Source organism: Orussus abietinus, unplaced genomic scaffold (genome assembly GCF_000612105.2).
Source record: "Orussus abietinus isolate OABI.00-Male unplaced genomic scaffold, Oabi_2.0 scaffold221, whole genome shotgun sequence".
NCBI lineage: Eukaryota > Metazoa > Arthropoda > Insecta > Hymenoptera > Orussidae > Orussus > Orussus abietinus.
In genome coordinates, this window is record NW_019394376.1 from 71,438 (window position 1) to 94,457 (window position 23,020).

Here is a 23,020-nt window from a genome sequence, read left to right on the forward strand (position 1 = left end):
CACTCGAGTGTAGAAAGTGCGGACAAAGCGAACAAACCTTATGATTATGTCCATGGAATAAACAGACTCAGAGTTGGCAACACTGCTTGGAAATGAGCGGTGCGGCTGAAATGAAGTAACCGTCGCAACCTGTTCGTTATTTGCTTAATGTAATTCGTCTGTCGATGTTAGTTTCCGTTTAAACAGTTTTTGCAGTGTTTTAACGCAAGTTTATTTGAGGAAGTGGTCTTTTCTGACATTTTTGATATTGGGCACGTTTCAACGAAGGCGCGTACTTAATATGTCACGAATTCGGCGACTGCATATACGCGGAATTCGGAATTTTGGCGATGAAAGTGATAACACGCAAATAATACACTTTGCTCGTCCACTGACACTGATTTCGGGTCCCAATGGAACGGGTAAAACGACAATAATAGAATCATTAAAGTATGCAACGACAGGAGACTTTCCACCTGGTTCTTCGGGTGGCAAGGCATTCGTTCATGACCCTACAATCGCTAAATCTTCTTCGGTGAGTTTCATGTCAAGATGTTACTATACGGATATGATACTCTTACATTTGTTAATATATTCTGAAACATCGTTTTTTATTAAATTCAATAGGTGAAAGGAGTGGTTAAAGCCGAAATAGTAGATACCAGAGGAGACAATCTAACGATAAGCAGGACGATCGTAGCAACAAAACATGAATCGTTGATTAGATTAAAGACCTTGGATAATACCATTAGTAGGAGAGACAAAGTTACTAATGAGGTAAACTAAAATTGATTTAAATTTAATTTCTTTAATGGGGCTCGTACCTATTAATTGTTAAAACTATTGGTTCTTTAAACAGGTATAAGAAACAAAAAGAAACAACAATTAAATACAGTTTCAGCATGTTATTAATCATACTTTTAGGTACATATTGATATAATTATTTATCATTTTACATTTAAAAATGTTTAAATTATGATACATTGTAATTAACCGTATTTTGGTACATATCTTTGTTTATCACAAGTTTTCAGTTAGACCAATCGTTACAGACTATTTTGCCTGTAAAAGAAGGATCACAACGAGTATGTGCTAAAAAATAACCGTTTTCATTTATTTCCAATAGTATTCAATAATTTTAAAGCCTCATCGGCAAAGTTGGGATTTAGGTGACCTACCGTTTCTTTTATGTAAAAATGATAATATGTACCTGAAAGTATCGTTAATAACACGCGTAAAGTGTATTTACATATTGGGTTCTATTTTTTCCTGTACCTGTCCTATAAATAGGTATTTTTACCCTATTAATAGGTCTCAGCCCACATCAGGCCATATATTGAATTAAATGATAATAATCCTTTATAATTTAATTTTATTTTCAACCCAGGAACAAATTGATAACGTAACATTTGCAAATGTTAACCTTCTGAGAGTAACTCTTTGTTTATAAAATAATTGATATATGCTTTTAAAAATGAAAATGTTCACATGCAAATTCTTTGATTACAATGCAGTGGTGTAATAAGAAAGTACATTATGTTTTGCTGGTAAAATCAAATAAGACTTAAAAAATGTAGAGGCACGGGTATATTACTTCAAGATTACATGACGTTATTGAGAATAAATGATAAAATGAGTAGCTCAGCTAAAGAGCACTTTGAGAAAGAACATGTGAATTGTATGGTGCTGTAGTAAGAAACAAGCAGAATTTTGCTTCTCTTCGTACCACGGGAACTCCGTGGGCCTTTGGATCCTCTTTGCGGTCAAAGGGTTAAGGTCATATGAAAGAGTCAACTTATATATGTGCCCATAATTATGAAAGTGGTCTAAGTCATATATTTTTTGTTTCGAAATTACATTGAATTAATTTCGTTTGAAATAATATGGCGTGAAATAACTGATAAACTCATTTTTTTTTTTAATTTTGACTTAGACCACTTTCATAATTATGGGCACATATATATCTATGAGGTCAAATAGTTAATGAAAGTATTCTCCGAATTAGATGTACCGATTCGTTTCAAATTTTACCATGTAAATATGGAGACCTTAAAGTAGGTTCTGAAACTCATGAAATATCATTTTTCATAAAAAATTTATTTACTTATCATGGACTAGAACCATAATGGCGCGGTCCGTGCATGTTTTCAATGTTTTACGCCTCTTGGAGGCTTAGAGTCGAAAATGAAGAGTTTCAGGACCTAGCTCGAACAACTTAAAATACCGCAGAAATGGAATATTGCAGAGTTAAATGGGAAAATATGAAAAATTTGACCAACAATTGCAAGAGAACGCCGACTTGTCCCGTGGCTAACACGTGTTTGGGAGCAGAAATTTAATTGGAGCTAAACGTCACAGATGGCGATGTTGGTCCTATACAGTCGTTAGAATAATGAATTTATGGGATTTCGACAGTTTTTGATGAATCTTTTTATCATTACACTACGGAAATGACACATGGAATTCTTCATTTCGTATAATTCTCAACGGAGACTGTAAAAGACTTCAACATAAATATACATGTCGGTAATGGGACGCGCCAGCTTATGTTACCACTTGAGTATTCAAAACGGCATTACCACCAAAAAGGGTATAGATGAATTTTATTTTATCGTCGTCAATTAAATTTCTCAGCGCCTTTCATATGATCTTAAACCTAAGGATAGTGCAAATATATTCAGGTTTTATTTTTAATTATAGAACATCATTCTAAAATATCTACCTGAGATTCCTGAATGATTTTGACATATAGTTTTATGCAATTTAAATGTGCTTTTATATTACTTTTTCAGACTTTGATTAAAAATGATTTTTAATTAATATAGTTTCATTACTAAGTTTGTTCTGGGTAAGGCTACCAGTAATCAATGTAAGTTCATAAATATTTTGTTTAATACAGCATGTGATGATAAGTAATCGCTGTGCCGATATAACGATTGAAATCGTGCGGGCAATGGGCGTTTCAAAACCGATTCTTAATTACGTTATATTCTGTCATCAAGAAGATTTCAACTGGCCCCTGGATGAAGCCAAAAAATTGAAGGAGCGATTCGATGACATATTTGATACCACTAAGTTTAATAAAGCACTTGAGGGTATAAGAAAATATTGCAAAGATTCGCAAGGCGAATTCCGTGTACTGAAGGCAGAACAAGATGCTTTTAAAACAGTATTGGCTGAAGCAAAAGCAAAAGAAAAGACATTAGATGACTTTAAAAAAAGATATGAAAGATCTAAAGCAGATGTAGAAGGCATAGAAAAGGATCTTGAACCCGTTGAAAAGAAAATAATCGATATACGAAACACACAAGTACAATATGATAAAACAAAATTGGAGGAAGGTACTCGCTCTCATTTTAGTGGTACATTAATACCGTTTGACATTTTTTATATTTCTTTAATATCTTGCATACAGAAAAGAAGAAAATGGAATTTGATGTTATTAAACAGCAAATTCAAGATTTGAAGGAAAATATAAATATATTTGAAGGAACAACAGAGGATATAAACAAAGAATTAGCAGCATATTATGGTATCCTCAGAAAAAAGGATGAAGAAATACAGGAGGTGTGCAAATCAATTTTCTAATATTGTGTTTCTTTCATATTTGTATTCGGTGTAAGGGGAAGTTCTGTCGGTTTTTTTTTTCTAAAGAAGTGTACATGTCCAAAAAACGACAGAACTTTCCTTTACACCTAAAATATATTCCTTGGTATAAAAAGTTGAAAGTAGCTACCATATAATTGAAATATTTTTACTACGCATTATTTGTAAATAATATTTTATTCAATTAGAGATTGAAGTTTGATATATTGAATTGTATGAAATTAATTTAATACCTTAATTAACCTGTGAACTAAAGTGTTAGATTGCAAATATATACTTTAATGATGATCATGCTTGACTAACCGGTTATAATTGATTATTTTTTGTAAAATTTATTAAATGAAATTGATAGTTACAATTCTGCTATAACGCTATTTCAATATTTTGCTTGATTTATAAAAAGATATATGTGTAAGTATATACATTCTTTAAAAAGTAATGTATTTTGTTAAGTGATATATCTCTTTGAAAATGTTTAAATTCATAAGTTCCTTTATTTTCAATTCTAGCTGGAAAAAAGTTTGGAACACGTTACTAAAGAGGAGACTGATTTGGCTAAGGACCTTGTTAACGCTAGACTGCTGGTTGGAACGTTAAGACAACAAGTAAAAGATCATGAAAAAAGGATCGTTAATCGCAATAAACTTCTTAACAATGCATTGAAATCTTGGAACATGAATACTGTAGAGGCAGATGTATCAGAAATAGGTTTGTACATTTGTTCGCAATAATCGGAAATTAATTTATTACAATGTAGTAATGTATACATATGTACATAGAGGTCATAGCTCTTGCCAAGAGATTGAAGGAGCGCATGTGTGAAATGGAGCGTTCAGTAGAAGAAAAGAAGGCAGAGCAAGATCAAGAGGAGAAACAGTTCCAAAGTAAAATAGATGAGCTGCGGTCTGCAAAATCGAAAATTGAATCAGAAGTGGCAATGAGAGAAGGTGAAATAAGTAATACCAGGCAGGAAATCGATAGAATTCGCTCACAGATTTCACAGGTATGCTTTTTTTTTTCTAGCAAATAATATTGGCACTAGGAAATTATTATAATTATACTTTAATATTGAATCTTATAACATTCAATCTTTGGGCAATCATGAGGATTTTTAAACTCATAAGTGTTACCTATTTTATTATAATTAAAATACTTCTTTATTTTACTTTACTTTATGTGACACTTTAATGTGAAAATCATACTTAAATGTATGTTATATTAATTTAATCATCTTACTTAGTTTTATAAATATTTTGATCTGCAGTCAATTACTTGATGAATAAAAAAATTGAAAATAAAATAGTTAATTATTACCAGTAATAATGTTTATACTTGTTTCCATTTCTGCTGTGGATCAGACTGGTGCAGCATCAAAGAAATTAAATGATATAGAGCAGAAATTAAAAGTAGCCGATACTAATATTGATATGTTGAATAAAAGTTTGGACACGGAGGAAGTGAAAGAGAAGATAAAAGATAAAAGTAAGAAAATAGATAATCTAACGGTCACTTTAAAGCGAGTGGAAAAAGAAGTGACATCTTTGCAACAACAGACTTCACTTCAAACCGAATTGGAATTACAGAAGAGCACATTGAATTCAAAAGAAAAGGAAATTGATAATTTGCGAAAAAAACATGAGACTAACTTGAAAGTGGTATTTGGGAATAAGGAATTTCCCCAACGGAAGATAAAAGCAGCTGTTGAAGAGACCCAACGAATACTGGTATAATTTGCAATTCACTTTAATTCTGCGTGTTGTGTTCAAGTGAGATATTAGAAGCTACTTAATTGAAATTCAAAAATAAAACATCAGTTCGTTTCTTTTCGTTTCAAGTAGGAAATTCTAGTTATTATATCTGCACTAACATCATGTTTTCCTTATTTTTTGTGCTATTATTAGAAATGCTATTACAACATAATTAAAATTTTCGAATTTTCAGTTTTTCCCGTTAGTTTGTCTTAGTTGTACTTGAAATTAATATTTCTTTTAGGTCATAATTTACTGGTTTTTCTTACAGGCTGATCAAATACAAAACTTAAATCAAGAGCTTCAAACAGAGCAGTGCTGTATGACGACTCTACAAACAACGATTAGCCATACTGAAAAGGAACTCGAGAAAAAGCTTGCTGATTTAGAATGTAATTAATTTTAACTTTCAATTTTAATTATAATCAATAAGCTTTATTTGCATTGAAGTAAATTTCATCTTCTTTAATTTTATGGAATATTTGATTTTGTATTGTACAGCGGACAAAGGTAAAATATCTTTGGAATGTTACTACAAAGACTTTGATGAAACTTTATTGTTGGTATCCAAGAAAGTGAAAGATTTGCAAGACAGAAGAGGACTGCATGCTTACCAAGAACTTACGTATAAGGAGTATCTTCAACAACTAAAGGAAAGGGATCCTTGTTGTCCTTTATGTCATCGTGAATTTCAGGGGCAATATAAAGCACAGGATTTAATCAAAGAACTTGAGACTGAAATTAAGAGACATCCGGATCGTTTGAAAACGTACGACACAGAATTGAAGAAACAACAACATCGATATGATACTATGCTGCAACTGAAGCCTGTCGTTGAAAAGGTGCTATTCGTTGAAGGGGTTGAACTGAAGAAATTCAGGTAATATTACACACGAAAACCTTTTCTATGAAATACAAAGAAAGCGTTTGTTACTTACTTTTTAAGGAAAAGTCAACTATTTCATTGGGATCTACCGCTTCTGAAAGACCTTAATGACCAGGAATTTCAGTTTTATCTGTGTTTAACAATATGTGCTTTAAAAGTTTCAGTATATGAACGTGATATGGAAAATATTAGAATCAAATTACAATATCATGTTAAGGCACTTTGATACAAGAGCCAGTTGTTGAATCGATCGTTGCGCCACTTTCTGAAATTATTCGAATTATTTTGCAAATCAGTTTGCGTTATCGACGCTAATGATTGTCACTTTACAATGTTACCACATCTATTATCAGCTGACGATTTACCACATTGTCAATGGTAACATCTCGCCAAAGCATGACTCGGTTTCTGTTCGGCATTCGCTTGATGTCAATAGATCCCTCTGCCCCATTAGCCTCTGGGCTCCTATTCTCGAGTTCATACGGATATTTTTTCGCATATGAATAAATTCGCATGAAACATTTTGCATGTGAATGTTCATCATATGAACTTGAGAATTGAGTTCCTGGCTTATAATATTTCCTAAAACGTCTCGAGCTTGATCGATCGCTGCTCGACGATCGTTTATTGTTCACTAATCCCCCCACCCCGTTTCCCCCGGCCTATTTTACTTTCAAATTGTAGATTTCCGAAACTCCGAACATTGCACCGACGAATTCTGTCTTCTAGAACCCCATTGGGATAGCGTGTTTGGCGAGAACTACCCCCACTTTGAAAAATTTAACTTACTCCACCATACACCAGTTAGCGCTACTGTCGCTCATTATATCTACTTCTCTTCCATGTACAGGATCAGTGCACTAATTCTCGTGACCACATCCCCTATACCCGTCATTTTCTTGTTTCTGGGTTCTGATAGTAAAGCGCTCTTCTTTCCTCCATCGAAGAAAACCGAAAGCCACGCCCTATTGTCTATCGCACTCATACTTGTACGACATGAATTGTTTGGGTTACTTGCGCTCTCTCTTGCACGCGTACTACCTAAGATCCTTCCGGCCGTCATTTATCTCCTACAGCAATTAAGTGATAATCCGAATTGAGGCAGTGGTGTGCTATCTTTTCCTCCTTTAGCCAAATACAGAGACCCTTTCCTAAGTTTTTATTGTATTCGAACTTACATGGCGCATTGGAATATCTGTACTCTTCTTTGTATGCGTGCAATATATGCTCGTGTCGTTTATCATTCTTCCTCCTACAGCGATTTAAGGTGATATAAAAGAGGCCGCCTATATATTAGGTTGAGGAATAAGTTTTCGCCGTTTTTCATATAACATAACGTAATTAAAACCGCGGGAACTTATTCCTCAACCCAATATATTAAGAGATCAAATCGTTCGTGAAAGTATTCTCCGAAATGAATGTACAGATTGGTTTCAAATTTTACCACGTTGACGTGGAGGCCCTAAGGTAGATCCTGAGACTCATGAGATTTCATTTTTTATCAGAAAGATTATTCATTTATTATGAACTAGATCCAACATGACGTCGTCCGTGCACGTTTTTGATGTTTTATGTTTTTTGAATGCTGAGAATCGAAAATGAAGAGTTTCAGGATCTAACTCGAACAATTTAGAATACTATAGAAATGGAATATCACGGAGTCTGATGGGAGAATATGGAAAATACTTTCACAAACGGTAGTAAGAGATTGCTGGCTCGTCCCATGGGTAACACGGGTTTTCAGAGAAAAAATTTAGTTGCAGCTAAACGTCACACATGGCGCCACTGGCTCATTAGAGTATCAAAAATCATGAAGCCACGAGATTTCGACACTTTTACTTCCATCTTTTTATAATTATTCTACTGAAATGACATAAAGAACGCTTCATTTCGTATAATTCTCAACGTGGAGTGTAACAAATGTGAACGTTAATGCAAATATCGGTAACGTGGCGCGCTAGCTTATGTACTACTTGAATATTCAAAATAGCGTTACCACAAAAAGGGTATAGATGAATTATAATTTTTATCGACGTCGATTAAATTTTTCAGCGTCAAGAACGATTTGACTTCTTAGATATATATAGGATGACCATTTCATATCACTTCAATGTCGGTGTAATATTGGTTTTATGAATGTGTGAAACTTTGAATTCAGGCAAAGTCTTGAGGATACCAAAATAAGGTTTCAAAGATCGAAAAAGAAGGTAGAGCAGTTACAAACATCGATGTCAGAACCTGAAAAAAAAATAGCCTTGTGCAAAAACATGATTGGTGACATGGCACTTTGGGATCGATACGTTGATGAAATAGTAGAGCTTGGATGTACAATTGCAACTCTAAAAAAGCGCATGTCTGACGCAGGTATGGCAAAAGACAATTCCCATGGGGATTCTTGTGAATTTATTTTAACACAACCAAATACATTACAGAATTACTTAGATTTGATAGAATGGTACATTGCGCTTTCTATTTTTTTCTCATTATTTTTCTTTCTTCATTCGTATATTCTTATCGTATTTGATTTAGGTTTTTTTTTTTTAAATATACTCTTTCTTTAATATTTAATTTTTGTAGGTGTAAAAAGTGATAGAAGTATTCAAGAGACACAGACGGAACAAGAATTTCTTAAGGGAAAATTGAGAGACTATCAAGAGTCCTTAGAAACGTTGCGAAATTCTCTGAATAGTCATAACGAAAAGTTACATCGTGCTAGAGAAGCGAAGAACACTTTGAAGGAAGAACAGCTAAGAATTCAGTCTGATATGCAAAAGCTGAAACAACTTCGAGATAAGCAGGAAGAGTTGTATACTCGTGAAATTTCTCTTGGAGAAATGATTCAGGAATTGAAACAAAAACTTGTAATTGCCAATGAAAAACTGGAGACAGCCGTTCGTCATTTGGAGAAATCAAAGGTTTGTTCGCACTGTGTTTATCAGAATTAAAGACCATCAGTTCGTTGGATTGGAAACGATCTTTGAAAAATATGGTTTCCACTTTGGGAAAAAAAAACATTTTTTGCGGTTCTTCTCAAATTCAAGGGGGAATGGTATATCATTTTATTTCTGTGCGTTTTTACACCTACGAGGGCTAGAAGCGGGGAAACTTCGCACCCAAAAATGTTTGTACAGGATGTACTTTGAATAATTTGATGAATGAAACTGCAGCCTTTCGAAAATCTAATTCTTTTTCCGCGGAGCCAGATTTTAACATTTTTTGTCAGAAAGACTATAAATGAGTAAAAATTCGTACTGGCAACCCACGAATCTGTCATGGCGGTCCAACTGGCTTGTGTCGTTACTCGTTTAATACTTACGGCACTTACACAGAACCACTAATGAAAATAAAAAAAGGGCCACGCAGGGAATGTTGTACCCTCGTCAACTTTACATCATATCACTGGGAACCGCCGTTGAATAGCCGAACTCGACATTTTTGAGTGCGAACATGCGAAGCTGTAAACGAAGACATTTCCCTCGCAAAGAAGGTGAGCGAATTTTCGCCACGAGCGCTAGTTGTACATCGTTACGTCATGCGCCGTTGAATATGTGCAGTGGACGGATGGCTGAAACAGTCAGCTACTTAACCGTACTTATCGGGGCCCTTGTAGAATTTCCCAATACATGCAATATGTACATGCATCACGAAAGCGCGTAAAACTTATACATATCCAGTTTTTTTGTTATGTAGTTCAGTAGATATTTCTTTTCTAATGAATTACTTATTAACAAACTCTTTATTTTTTTACGTCTAGTCTGAAATTTTTATTCCGGCCCGGCATCTGATAACTAACGCTCGAGGTTACTGGGGTAAAGCTGCTTAAAATTAATCCCGATGCCGCACGGTACAGAAACGGCATTTGCGTGACAAATGTTGCCACTGCTTGCCATTACGTGGCAGCACGGACAACTCGCGCTTTTTTTTAATCATATCATTCCCCCTTTAATTCAATTAACACTGTCACGGAATAGACAAAACAACATTAACGATCGTCTCCATATTTGTAAACGACTGATTGCTTTCTACGCAAAAATGTAGCGTAGTAATTTTCTTTAAGGATAGAATTCGTTTAAATTGTTTCCGTTACAACAACAAATTTTAATTTTTGTATAATGGAATATTTTGCTCTCATGTGATAACAGTTTCGTATTCAAGTGTAATAGAAAAGAAAAAACACTGAATCTTGAAAAGTATGTGACAGTTATGCAATCATAGCGATGTAATTCTATGCATATTCATTGCATAGTATACATTTCCGTAGATGTTAAGGTGTAGTGAAATTTCCCTCGAGCCAATCGATTCGAATAGGGCATTATTTTTTAAGAGTATTCCACCGAACTGGTTGAAATTTTATCACGTGACTTGTGAGCACCTCAAAAATACCCTGACACTTTCAAAATCTAGATTGACGGCTCTGATATGAGAAACGAAAGCGTCAAGACAATTGTACAACGATTTAGAACACTCTAGTGATCGAGAAACTCGCGTTTGAACGGGCTAAAGGCAAAAAAAGTGTGTTATGCGCTTCTGTGTTAAAATAAAGGTAATACAAGATCTCGGAGGGATAATTTAGTCCACACTAAAATCACAGATGGCGCAGGGTGACACTTTGCAGCCAATTAGGGCATCAAAAACCTTAAATCCATAGGATTTTACTTCGATTTCTTTATAATTATATTAAACCGGTGCACCCGGTTTGAAAAAAAGTTTTATAAATACGTTACACGACACGGACTCTTATCGTGCCCAACGCGGAGAGCGAGGCGGGCGCGGATGGATACGGAATCGTGCGAGGGCGTGGGGACGTCCCATAGGAGGGGAAGGCAGACAACCCGCGGGTCTGAGTGTGATTCTTTTTCGACGCAAATCACGGTTCGCGGGGCTTCTCCGAAGGTGCGGGCGGGGTCCGCTCGGCGCCGCGGCGATGGTCGGACCCGTTCTCCGGGCGGAAGTGGACCTGGTCCTTCTTTCCGCACGCCGACGAAAGTGCGTGTCCGCGTGAACGGAACCTCGAGAAACGCTCCGATCCCCTCGTCGGAAGCCGAGGGGATCGGAGCGTCGTCGGGAGCGTTGCGGACGTCCACTGGGCGAGAGGGTCCTGCCTGCCACGAGAGCCCTCCGACGGACTGTCTCTCGGAGCGAAAAAGCGTCGCCCTTTTATACTAAACTTAGCCTAGGGTGTCTTACTCTGACTTCTATGAGGGCCCATATGGGGCTCTCTCCGTCTTCGAAGTTTTCGCGGCAGCGCCGGGTTTTTCCGTCACGTGGTCCCGCCGGTCAAGGGTTTTACAACGGGTGGCCGACCTTTTGGCCGGCCCGGCGAGGACATTCCGCTGCTTTTTCCTCGAGGGTGGTAATATTCCCGAGCTGCGATCGTCGTGGAATTACTCCGCGGATAGGAGAGGGACACGAGAGGATTTCGCGGTCTTGGGATCGGCTGAGAGGAAAGGCCCGGTCCGACGAAGCGTGGTCGTTGGGAGAGATTGCGGGGACCCCCGCGAAGGACCCAAGGGGGGTCCATAGGGGTCCTGGGCGTTGGACCGCAAGAGGCGGGAGCGCAGGCCCCCGGAAAGGTAGTCTCGCGAAGGTCGCGGGCCGGCCCGAGCGGAGAGGGAAGGGAAAGGAAAGAGGGGTTTACCCGGCCCCCCGAGGCGGCGGACGGAGCACTTCTGGCGCGCGCCGTTAGCCGAGAGCGCCGAGCAGTCTCCCTCGGGCCGAATGGGCGGGGTGAGTCCCAGGTAACACCAGGAAAATCCTAGGAAAGGATGGGGATCTTCGCAGAAAGTTTCTACGAGGGTCGAGCGGTTCTAACAATAGTCAAAGGGGCCGCGAGTGGCCCCGTTGTATTTCTAATTTCTATGCTAATCGGCGGGCAACAAATATTTTGACGTTTTGATATATATACAGGGTGTAACGGAACTGGTAGTCACGGTTTATACAGGTACAGGGCTATCCTTGTCGAGAAAGGAGTCGAAAAGTCCTGTACTATTTTTTCCTAATAAATGCATACTAATAAGTACATAAATTTCTAATAAGTGCATAAATTTGCGGTAATATCTAATTAAAGCACGGAAAATGAAACGCGTTCCCCAACGGAAGGCATAACGGAGAAGATGCTGGCGGTGGCTGCTACGCCGCAGACAGCCGAACGCAGCCGAACGCAGCCGAACGCAGCCGAACGCAGCCCTGCCGGCGTCCTCTCTGCTGCGCCTACCGTTGGGAAACACGACTGATTGATTGTGTTTTAATTAGTTATTACCGGAAATTTATGCACTTTAGAAAAAAATAGTACAGGTCTTTTCGACTCCTTTTTCAACAAATGTTGTGGCGATGCACCCGCGTTATGCCGTACCACAATATTTAATATTAAAGAATGAAAGTTACGGAGAGATTGCGCACCCCGAGACAGGTTTGTTAACTGTCCTCACGGATCACGGGATTTTTTAAATGCTTGAGATTCGAGATTTCGAGATCGATGATGCGACCTTGCACGTTAGGTCCATCCTCGATTCGATTTCGATGTTGACGGTTCGATTGATATTTTGGTTCTGCTCGTCTCCTTCGGACAGATTTTAACGCTATTGTAGAGGCGTGTCGCTTATATCCTAAAGACATTTGATTAGCTCTTGGCCCTCTACATGTAGACGAGTAGATTCCAAGTTTTTAATGCTCATTGGTTGTTGGAATACGCGTTGGAGTCTAGGGACCGCCCGAAAGGCCAAGAGCTGCTTCGGTTGTTCTTTCCCCGAAAAAACCCGAAAAGGTGGAGCGCACATGGCCTCACCGTAGGTGGTCACCGTTGCCAGAGATGATTCGGTAATGGCCCGACGCTAAAAAATTCCGCTTAACACGTTCCGTGCCGAAACAAATGAAGAGTACGCTGTCGTAAATGGACCGTGGGGCGTATACGCCCCATGCGGCACGGAACGTGTTAAGAGTTCGGAGAATGAAGATAATTCGATGGGTAGAGAATATGGTCCGAAATGGGCTTTTTCGAAGAAAGGTTTTGAGGGTAATCAATTTTCCTCAGCACATTGTTTCGACGAATACTCTTCGCGAAGCAGCAACACGGATACCGTTGTATAAACCGTGACTACTAGTTCTGTTACACTCTGTAGAATGACCCTTTCATATCACCTTAACTGTTTAAATAATTTTAAATTAAATGTTTCCCTGTTGTATACAACTAATATTTAATCATCCCTATTTATTTTAAATGTAGTATCGTTATGTTATTAAGTATACAAAATACAAATAAAATATTGAGTAGAAAAAAAGATACATTATTTAAAAGTCGGTCGACTTTTCCCTGAATCTTACGCACCGGCGTTTTTTCCGGATGCAATGGAAATAAATGGGAACTTGCACGAGGGAACGTCGATAGCCCATCCCGATCAATTCGTAGAATAAAGTAGTAGTTTTTTAACCATTCAAGTCAAGGCTCAAAGAAAACTCAAGGTCCTTCCCACGCGTATCGAAGGGCCCGAGGAATCCACGAAAGGGGGGCAATAAACTTGAGTACGGGCATTCTCAAAAGGGTCTTTTCGAGGGTTTTCGTCGAAGGCGCGGGACGACCTCTGGTGAACACATTTTTTAACTTTCGAAAAATTCCGAAGTTTCCCTCTGGCGACCAAACGTCGCTCAAGGGTTTTTTTTTCGTGAATCCGCGGCCTACGTGACCAGCCGTTTCGCGAGTGCCCGCGAGGGCGGAAACCCTGAACCTTCGATAATTTTCCCTGCCAATGGGAATGCTCGACTCAAGTCTGACTTCCTCCACCCTCCACCGAGTTAGAGGGAGAGCTATGCACTTTGGTATTTTTTAAGTTGATTTGTAAAAAATCAGATTCGAACCGACAGTGCCGAGACACAACACGCGCTCTCAATAAAAACTTTGCCGAGGCAACGTAGATTCACTCTAGTTGCCGAGACAACGCAGTCATTTAAAATCACACGTTCTTCATTGTACCGTATAAGAAATATAGTTTATTGAGCGTTACCTAATTCCGGAATAATTTCATTCATCTGCGAAATCAGCTGCTGGCGGTTAAGTCCTCCTTCAGCAAAACACTAATTGAGCCCGTCTTCTCCAGCCCGAGGATTTACGACCCTCGGGGATTGATCGACAATCGCGAGCTTTTTTAGTGTCACGGAATAATAATCTTATGTGAACTTGTACACACATTATCGAAACTCGCCGGCGTCGGTTAGCTGTTCATTGCTTTCTCTGATACCCTCTGATCCATCAGAGTCGGCACTGACTCCGATTTTGTCGGTACGTGTTAACATTATCAATGATCGGAGCCAGCGCTAGTTCCGGCACATGCGCCGGTGCCGGTATGTGTGCAAAAGGCCTTAAGGTGAAGTAAAGTACGTCGAGAAGTTTGATCCACGTCGGTAAAAAAGATTCTACTGAATACCTACGTTGCCAACTTTCGTATTTATATCGACATTCGTATCGAATTATATTGGATATTGTATTAAATGGCATACTCCACCTATCGTTTTTGTACAATAATTATAAAGAAATCGAATTAAAACTCCACAAATCCCCTGTATTCATAGTTTCCGAGGCCCTAATTGACTGCAGTATCACCGCCTATAGGAGTTATCAAATTCAATTAAGCTTCACATAATTTACGCTAGTGGTGCAAAGGTCATTCACGACTTTTCGGCTGGTCTTATTCGACCCTTAATGGACATTTTAATAACTGTTATAGAAGGAGCATTGGGATAAGCAAGAACATAACCGAAATTCAGTCACCGAAGCGAAGAGACAATTGTACGAATTGCATGCAATTCAAAATGAGATCAACAATTTCATACAACGCGAAATTACTGAGAAATTGGCAAATACAGAATGCCAAGTAGCGGAGAGCGAAGCTTTGAGTGAGAAGCTGAAAGTTGAGAAGGGTAGTTTTGAGAGGAAAATCGCCTGCATCAAGGACGATGCTTCACGACATGAATTAAGAAAACGTGAACTAGTCGACAACCTTACGCTGCGTCAGAAACAAGATCAATCCAATGTAATTCGACAGCAATATCTCGAGTTGAAAGAAAAATTGCGATCTATGAATCCAGAGCAACTCAAAAGAGAAGTAAAGAAGCTCATAGATCTCCAGGAAGCTTTACAACGGGAGGTAAGAATCATAAAACTCGGCAGAGGATCGGCTAAATACATTTTTAAACGCAGAAATTTGAACCATTGGAGTTAGGCGAAACCGAGTATGGCATGGCCGAAACGAGGCAGAGGTTCATTATTCCGAAATGTCAGTTTAGGACAGAATCTTGAAAAAAGACACATTTTATTTCAATGGACAATAAGTCTGCCGAAAGAGTGAAATTTTCAGCAGTAGTCATTATATATTTACCAAATTTTTAAAGATATTTTTTAGCTATGAATTAACTACATTATAAAAGTCTACAGTTTAAGTTACACCTCTATGACGTATTCAAACCTCGTTGCTCTCTTTAGTCCGTCCAACCGCCGAATTTTTACTCTGGATGGCAGCGGGTACCAAGACTAGTAACTGTTATTTTATCGATGAATTTACATGTTACCAGAAGAATATCCGTACAGGGAAATGTAGGCTTACAGTTTGTCTTATTCTTTCTCGCTAGTTTTCATGGTGGATAGTTTGCTTATCTCACACCTTGAGAAAGAGCAGCAAAAAAGGAAACCACACTGAGAAATTTTCATCTAATTACCACTGAGTTTATTGTTTTATTTAACGTGTATTAAGATTAACAACGTTTAATGTTACAAAATCATTAATGTATCGATTGAGTTTAAAAATAATTTAATAATTCCAAAGAAGCATACATTTCTTTCTTGGGGCAAACTTAAATTCGTTACTGCCGAATTGTTATTTTAGATGGCAGCAGCTATCAGGACTAGTAACTGTTATTTAATTAATGAATTTACATGTAACCAGAAGAATATCTGTACAGGGAAATGTAGACTTACAGTTTGTCCTATTCTTTCTTGCTGGTTTTCATGGTGGATAGTTTGCTTATCTCACACCTTGAGAAAGGGCAGCAAAAAAGGAAACTACCCTGACAAATTTTCTTCTAATTACGACTGAGTTTATTGTTTAATTTAACGTGTATTAAGATAATCGACGTTTAATGTTATAAAATCATTAATGCATCGATTGAGTTTAAAAATAATCTAATAATTCCAAAGAAGTATACATATTTTTCTTAGGGCAAACTTAAATTCGTTACTTGAAAATAAATAAGATTTAAAAAAAGCGCTGAATTAGTTAGATTTATGTCGGAGGGTACATGAGTACAGTGACTCCTATAGAAAATATAATGCATCGCGAAATATTTTTACACCAAATAGATAAGGGAGGATTGAAACGGTACTTACATATTTAAATTCAAGGAAGATAAATGTATTTTTATGGTCACTTATATTTAAAATTGTTTATATTTCTTATTTCATGGATTCTGTGTTTTAATTCTTCAGCTGACAAAAATGGTAAATCAAGGTGGAAATATGTTCATATTTAGAATATTATAACTGATCTTTGCCGTTTTGTAACCATATAAAAATGTATTTGGCATAGTTCGTTGACACCGGAAGTGTGTTTGACGTTACATATACTTTAGTAGATGTATCAGATAAGCATATTATTCCTTTTTTATTGTAGAAAAATATTGTGATGGGAAAACAAGAAGAGCTGGAAAGAAATATTAAGCAGTTACAACTGGAATTGATGAAACAATCGTACAGGCTCGCTCGAACAAATTACAGGAACAAATGCTACGAATTAACGGTAAATAATTAATGATACTTCAGTATAAAGCGATAATCGCTAGAACTTGATTTCCGCGTAATGTAAAATCTTTCGTTCAAGAATCAGTTTAACTATGAGTCGAGTCAGACAATCGAGTAGTCGATTCGAATAAACATTGAGGAGCTTATAACGCCCAATGCAAACTAACGGATGTTTATTCAACCAATAAGAATCTTCTATAATGCATTTCTGAAAAATTAGCGATTAACAATTTAGCGTAAACCGTATAAAATTATAAAATAGTCCATTGTGAATAACATAATTTACTTTTTTTTTTATGTGCGCAATATTGTTGACCCTAATGTTTAAGGGTCAGTCAGGCATACAGGGCCATAAGATTACCCTCGTGATGAACCCAATTTAAATATTGTAATGTGAAAGACCTATGCATATGCTGTATGCGTTTCGGGGAAAAGTCGATTGATTTTTTAATAATGTTTTTTTTTTAATTTCCGTTCAATATCTTTGTTGCATTTCGTATGTTTTATAGTATAACAATATTGCGAATTCAAGAAAAGTATACCAANAAAAAATATAATTTCTCTATATGTGTATAAATTATTGAAACTAAATATGTCATTGAGATTTTCAACAAATATTTCAAATATGTTCGAATGAAATCTCGAAGAAATCTTAAAAAATCTGTCGCTTGAGATACTTAGCAAAGATTACAAAGAAATATTTAGAAATTATTCAATGCTACTAGGGATGTTTCATGTAACTAATTAAGTAGTATTAATAACATAATGAGCATATAATCACGGAAACTAAATTGTTACATGGACATATTAATGTATACATACAACATGATATATTAAACATAATGTTGGTGATACGTAACTTCATTAGATACAAGAGCAAATTACTTCATTATTACGATTACATCACATGAAACATATTACTGTATACATACAACATGATATATTAAACGTAATGTTGGTGATACGTAACTCCATTAGATACAAGAGCAAATTATTCAAAATCTAAACGAGTACACGCGTGTGCTTGACTCTGCCATGATTGAATATCACGAGGAACGGATGCAGACGTTAAATAGTATTTTGAAACGGCTGTGGAACATGGTGTATCGGGGAACGGATACTGCAAGTATACAAATTCGCACAGAAGCTACAGGTGGAATGGGGGCAAAACGTCGAACTTACACGTATAAACTTGTTCAAGAAAAACACGGCGTTGAAATGGACATGAGAGGTCGTTGTAGTGCTGGTCAAGGAGTAAGTAATACGTTATTTTAGTTTAGTAGTTCCAAAGTCTAACGGGAAGTTTAAAATAATGTGTTATTTGTTCTGATTGTTTTCCTTCAGGTTTTAGCTTCCATAATTCTCAGAATAGCTCTGGCAGAAACATTTTGTAAAGATTGCGGTATCCTTGCACTTGACGAACCTACCACGAATTTAGATGAAGAAAATGCAAATAGTTTGGCGGATGCATTAGCAGCGTAAGCCTTATGCCACTTAATTGCGATTATAAGCCTCTAGTAATGAATGAGAAGAATTAACTCATTTGATTTAGAAGCAAGGAGTTAATGGAAACCAAGTTGTATAATGTTATAGTAATAATTTTTTCCTAGATTTATTACAAATCATGCCACTGCTTTCAGAGTTGGCATAAATCCGGGGTTTTTTTTTTTTTACAAAATGTCCAGCCCAATGGTTTAAACCGGCTTAAATCATATTTGCTGATTTTTACCGCCCAAATCGTTGCCTAAAAAACAGTGGTTAACACCTTGCTTAAACCATATTTAAGCCGGGTTCTTTCCATTGCTTTATCCCGAGTATGCGCATAAACGAAAATATGTTTGAATGCTACTATATGTTTGAATACGTAGATAGGTTAGAATTTATTTTAATTTGTTTGGATGTAAGTGGGGAACGTATGTGTAGGTACAGGATGCATACAATATTAGAATAAATTCTACGCTACGTACATACTGATGGATTTTATAAAATGGTTTTAACCTGTTAAAACCGAGTGGGTTTTATGTAATGTATTTTATTTACTGGAAAAAACCGTAAAAAACCGCTGGTTTTAACCGAAATGGGTCAAACTTTGCCAATCCTGATTGCTTAAGCTTTAGAGGCAGTGCAACTTGATGTTCATTTTATACAATTATACTGTATTGAAATCTCAAAGATATTTAGGTTCTACTTCATGATAGTAAGTTTTTATCTGTAAAATTTCGTGAATTAAATTTTTAATTTATGCTTGAATCGTTTCAGGGTGGTTAAGATACGATCACAATATCAGAAGAACTTCCAACTTATCGTGATCAGTCACGATGAAAAATTTTTGTCCAAACTGGCCCAGTTAAACAGTAACAAGGAATTTTATCGCCTGTATCGATCCGCTGAGTAAGTACAGTTATCGGTATTGTTAAATTAATGTCTTAATCTAGACCTTTTAAATTTAAGAGATTTTATTCACACAATTCCTATTTACATCTTAATGAATAGTAAACGGTGTACCGTTTACTATTTATTAGAATGTAAATAGGTCCGTTTAAGGTGAGATGCAAGTGTCGTGTCGTGTCGCGCTCGCGTATGACAATTAAATTCTAATGCAAGATTTGTTCTGTCTCCACGTATTTTTTATGTTCACTATCTCAATTACGCTATAATTCATAAATCTGTTATTCCACGAATACAGTAATTCCTGTCGGACCATTTCATTATTCATTTACGGGCTTGGATTGACGACTACGTGTTTGGCTTGAAGTAGATATCCCGTATTTCAAACCAAGTGTTTAAATACCAAATCGCATTTTTTTTTTTTCTTATGAAGATTTATCTAATACGTGTATCAAAACAGTGGGTTGACAGGTATAGAACACTGTACGATTGAAGAGAGATCAACGCAATCGCATAACCAGATTGGAAATGATTCATCAGACAACGAAATTAAAGATGAACCCATCAGTAAGCATGGATTAAGTGCATCCGATGAACAACAACCGGGTCCTTCACGTAAAAAGAGGCAAATATGGGATGATGCGGAATACAGTCATCGATCTACGAAAAAACGAATTGTTTTAGACATATAGATTGTCTTCGTCTGGAAAAAGATGGCAGGATCCATTCACAAATACTATATTTTCGTTTAGCACATACGTACTATATCTAAGCTTTTTGCGTTGAGGCATGTATAAATATGTCTCATTTTTGATTATTCATTAGAATATCTTACGAACTAAGGGCCAAATTGAAAAAAGTTTTCTTTAAAAGTTGCTTGGTTTTGAGGTGGGACAAAATATAAATGAAAATATAGTTTTTATAATGATGGTACAGCAAGTAACGCTTGTTTTTTTATTTAATGGAATTGTTTTTCTTTTTTTTTTTTAAGGTTCTTGTTTGGAAACCAAGTACTTTCAAAGGAATCATTTCGCGATTAACTCAAAGGTTAATAATTTACTGTACTATTGGGTTGTCGGATAAGTCCGTTCACTTCTTATAAATTGAAAAAAAATTCACTTGAAAAAATAATAAATATCAGATTAATCAGTGATGTATTCTCCGTTATTATTTACTACTTCCTCCCATCGTTCGATAAGTTTTTCGGTGCCGATGCGATAGAAATCCCGCGGCCTTGACTCGAAGAATTACCGTTTCTGGATCTTGCAAACTATTTCCGAGCCATACTTACAACTTTGGCATCGGTTCCGTAAACATCACAAATCTCACGAGCAGCTTCAGCGGTTTTAGCACCACGATTAAACGCAAAAAGCAAGTGGGATAAAAAATGCTGAGTTTTGACTACTTGACATTCTATTTTAACGATGTAAAAATCAACACTAATTCAAATTATAAAACCAATAACATTATCTTGTAGAGCAAAAAACATTGTATTAAACCATTGTATTTTTGCGCGAATTTCCAAATTACAAAAAAAGCGAACGGACTTATTCGACAACCCAATATATTGTACAACTGTGCGGTATGAGATGACGATCTCATTCAAACTCATTGTTTTTTTTTTTCCAAAAACAATCTGCCTTCTCTGCTGGAAATGAAACAGCGACGACGTTAAACCACGTTAACTTTCTTTTAACGTTACCTAGGATGCAACACGAGGAAGTAAAGTTTGTAGCAGGTTTGTAACAGGTGTCCCCTGGTCGAAAATGGGACTGTGGGTTCCGTCCATACATTCTTATGTTCATGTTCTAAACCCGCGCATGCAAATTAAAATTAGTAATTCGTAGAAATAGTGGATTCAATGTGGCTAACTCCTATTCGAAAAACTGACGACTTAAGTAAACTGCCGCATTTTTCAAAACAACATATCTTTTAAACTATGGTAGCAATAAACTGGGGAAAACAGTGTCAACTTTTAAGTTAATTTAGAAATGGTTCCTTTTAACGTTGTAGGTTTTCAAACAAAAACCTTGAAATAAAGGGGAAAAACATGATTCCATTAAAAAAACAAGCATTGCTTGCTGTAAAGTCATTATAAATACTACATTTTTCTTCATATTTTTTACACTTTCCTCCCTCAAAACCATGCAACTTTTATATTTAATATTTTTCAATTAACCTGTTAATTACGGACAGGGATTACGGAGTTGGATATGAGGATGTACACTGGGAGACATCAATGCCCTTCCATCCTGCACAGGCGATGCCATATCTGCAGGGGAGGCATGTATGTCCGCCACTGTACCACCTGTACGAATAGCTCGACCGCAGAGTACTAATATTTTGTATTGATACGACATTCATTTATTGCTTTGAATACATTGGAATGAAGGGGGCCACTATAGTCGCGCTTCATAACTAAAAGGTTAAACCCTTGGTTCGTAAGATATTTTAATGAATTATTTAAAATAGGTCACCTTGTATACCCATGGTATAATGGCTTAGTTTACCCTGGCTTTCATTCCCGTTTCATTCCTCTTCACTTCAAAGCGATATGAATTATTGGCAAGTTTACACTAGAAATAACGCATTTCTGAAATAGAAGCGATATGATAATGTACCTAAGAAACACAGTATTACCAATGTTTTAATTGGAAATATGTAATCTCAACTCTTAACGTAATATTCGTGGTTGAATGTGAAGAAACCAATAATGGGTTTTAGTAAGATAGTAATCTACCATACATGCAATAGTGTTAATACACTACTATTGTGTATAGCAGGGTATTAGCACTACTATTGTACGCGGTGATTTGTTCACGCTACTAAAGATATGGCAGATTGCCTGAATCAACACAATAACTTATGCCTTGTTTGCTGGTTGGCAGCACTAATTTTTCATTTCCATTGCACTTACTCCGACGCAATTCGCTTCTATTTTGCTTTTACTTCGCGGCTACTCCACGTAGATAGGTGGAGTAAAACGAAATTGAATAGACGGTGTTTACATTACACATTTTTTCGCTTCGATCCTATCTCACTTCGGAGTAAAACGAGAATGAAAGGTTCGGTGTAAACTAAGCCAATAATTTAATTTACCATAAAAAGTATTAATCTTGTGATAATATTTGTAATATTAGTGGAGCTCTTAACTCTGCTTATAATTACCATTTCGATACATTATAACGTTCAAATTGTATATAAGTGCGAACATGTTATATTTCCCGTTCTACCTATGTATTCCGTGTTTTCGTGTTTCGGAGAAGACGAATATATATTATATAATATTATTATCGTATGTAATTAAATGTATGTGTTTTGTACCTATTTTTACTGAAAGCAGCGCTTAAGGGGCCTTGTTACAGGCCAGGTCAGTAACACCGGTACCTAATTGGTTCCAATAAATTTACAATGTACTTTAAATCCAAACGATAAATAATTGGAGCATACATCGAAATCGAACTACGAGACCAAAATTAGAAGATCTAAGGCATCGCATCGTTTTTAATACTTCTAATACATTTTTTTTTAAATTTTACCTTACCGATCATTTAATTAACTCCTGATAGGCTGCATTTTTCAAGTATTTAGGAGTGTTGCGCCCTAGACCTATAAAGAGGAAACTCATCA

At 36.6% G+C, this 23,020-nt stretch overlaps 1 protein-coding gene across 1 annotated transcript; it reads left to right on the forward strand.

Moving 5' to 3' along the window:
• The first annotated feature begins 111 nt into the window (after positions 1-111).
• Positions 112-22,751, forward strand: LOC105697786 (DNA repair protein RAD50). The gene is made up of 17 exons (XM_012421440.2): positions 112-514; positions 607-756; positions 2,879-3,320; positions 3,395-3,546; positions 4,095-4,293; positions 4,365-4,588; positions 4,944-5,309; positions 5,605-5,725; positions 5,835-6,213; positions 8,378-8,583; positions 8,797-9,134; positions 14,937-15,356; positions 16,875-17,000; positions 17,981-18,256; positions 18,347-18,480; positions 19,262-19,393; positions 19,851-22,751. The coding sequence occupies exons 1-17, from the start codon at positions 281-283 to the stop codon at positions 20,080-20,082; spliced, it is 4,131 nt and encodes a 1,376-aa protein (XP_012276863.1). The 5' UTR covers positions 112-280; the 3' UTR covers positions 20,083-22,751.
• The last annotated feature ends 269 nt before the right edge of the window (positions 22,752-23,020 follow it).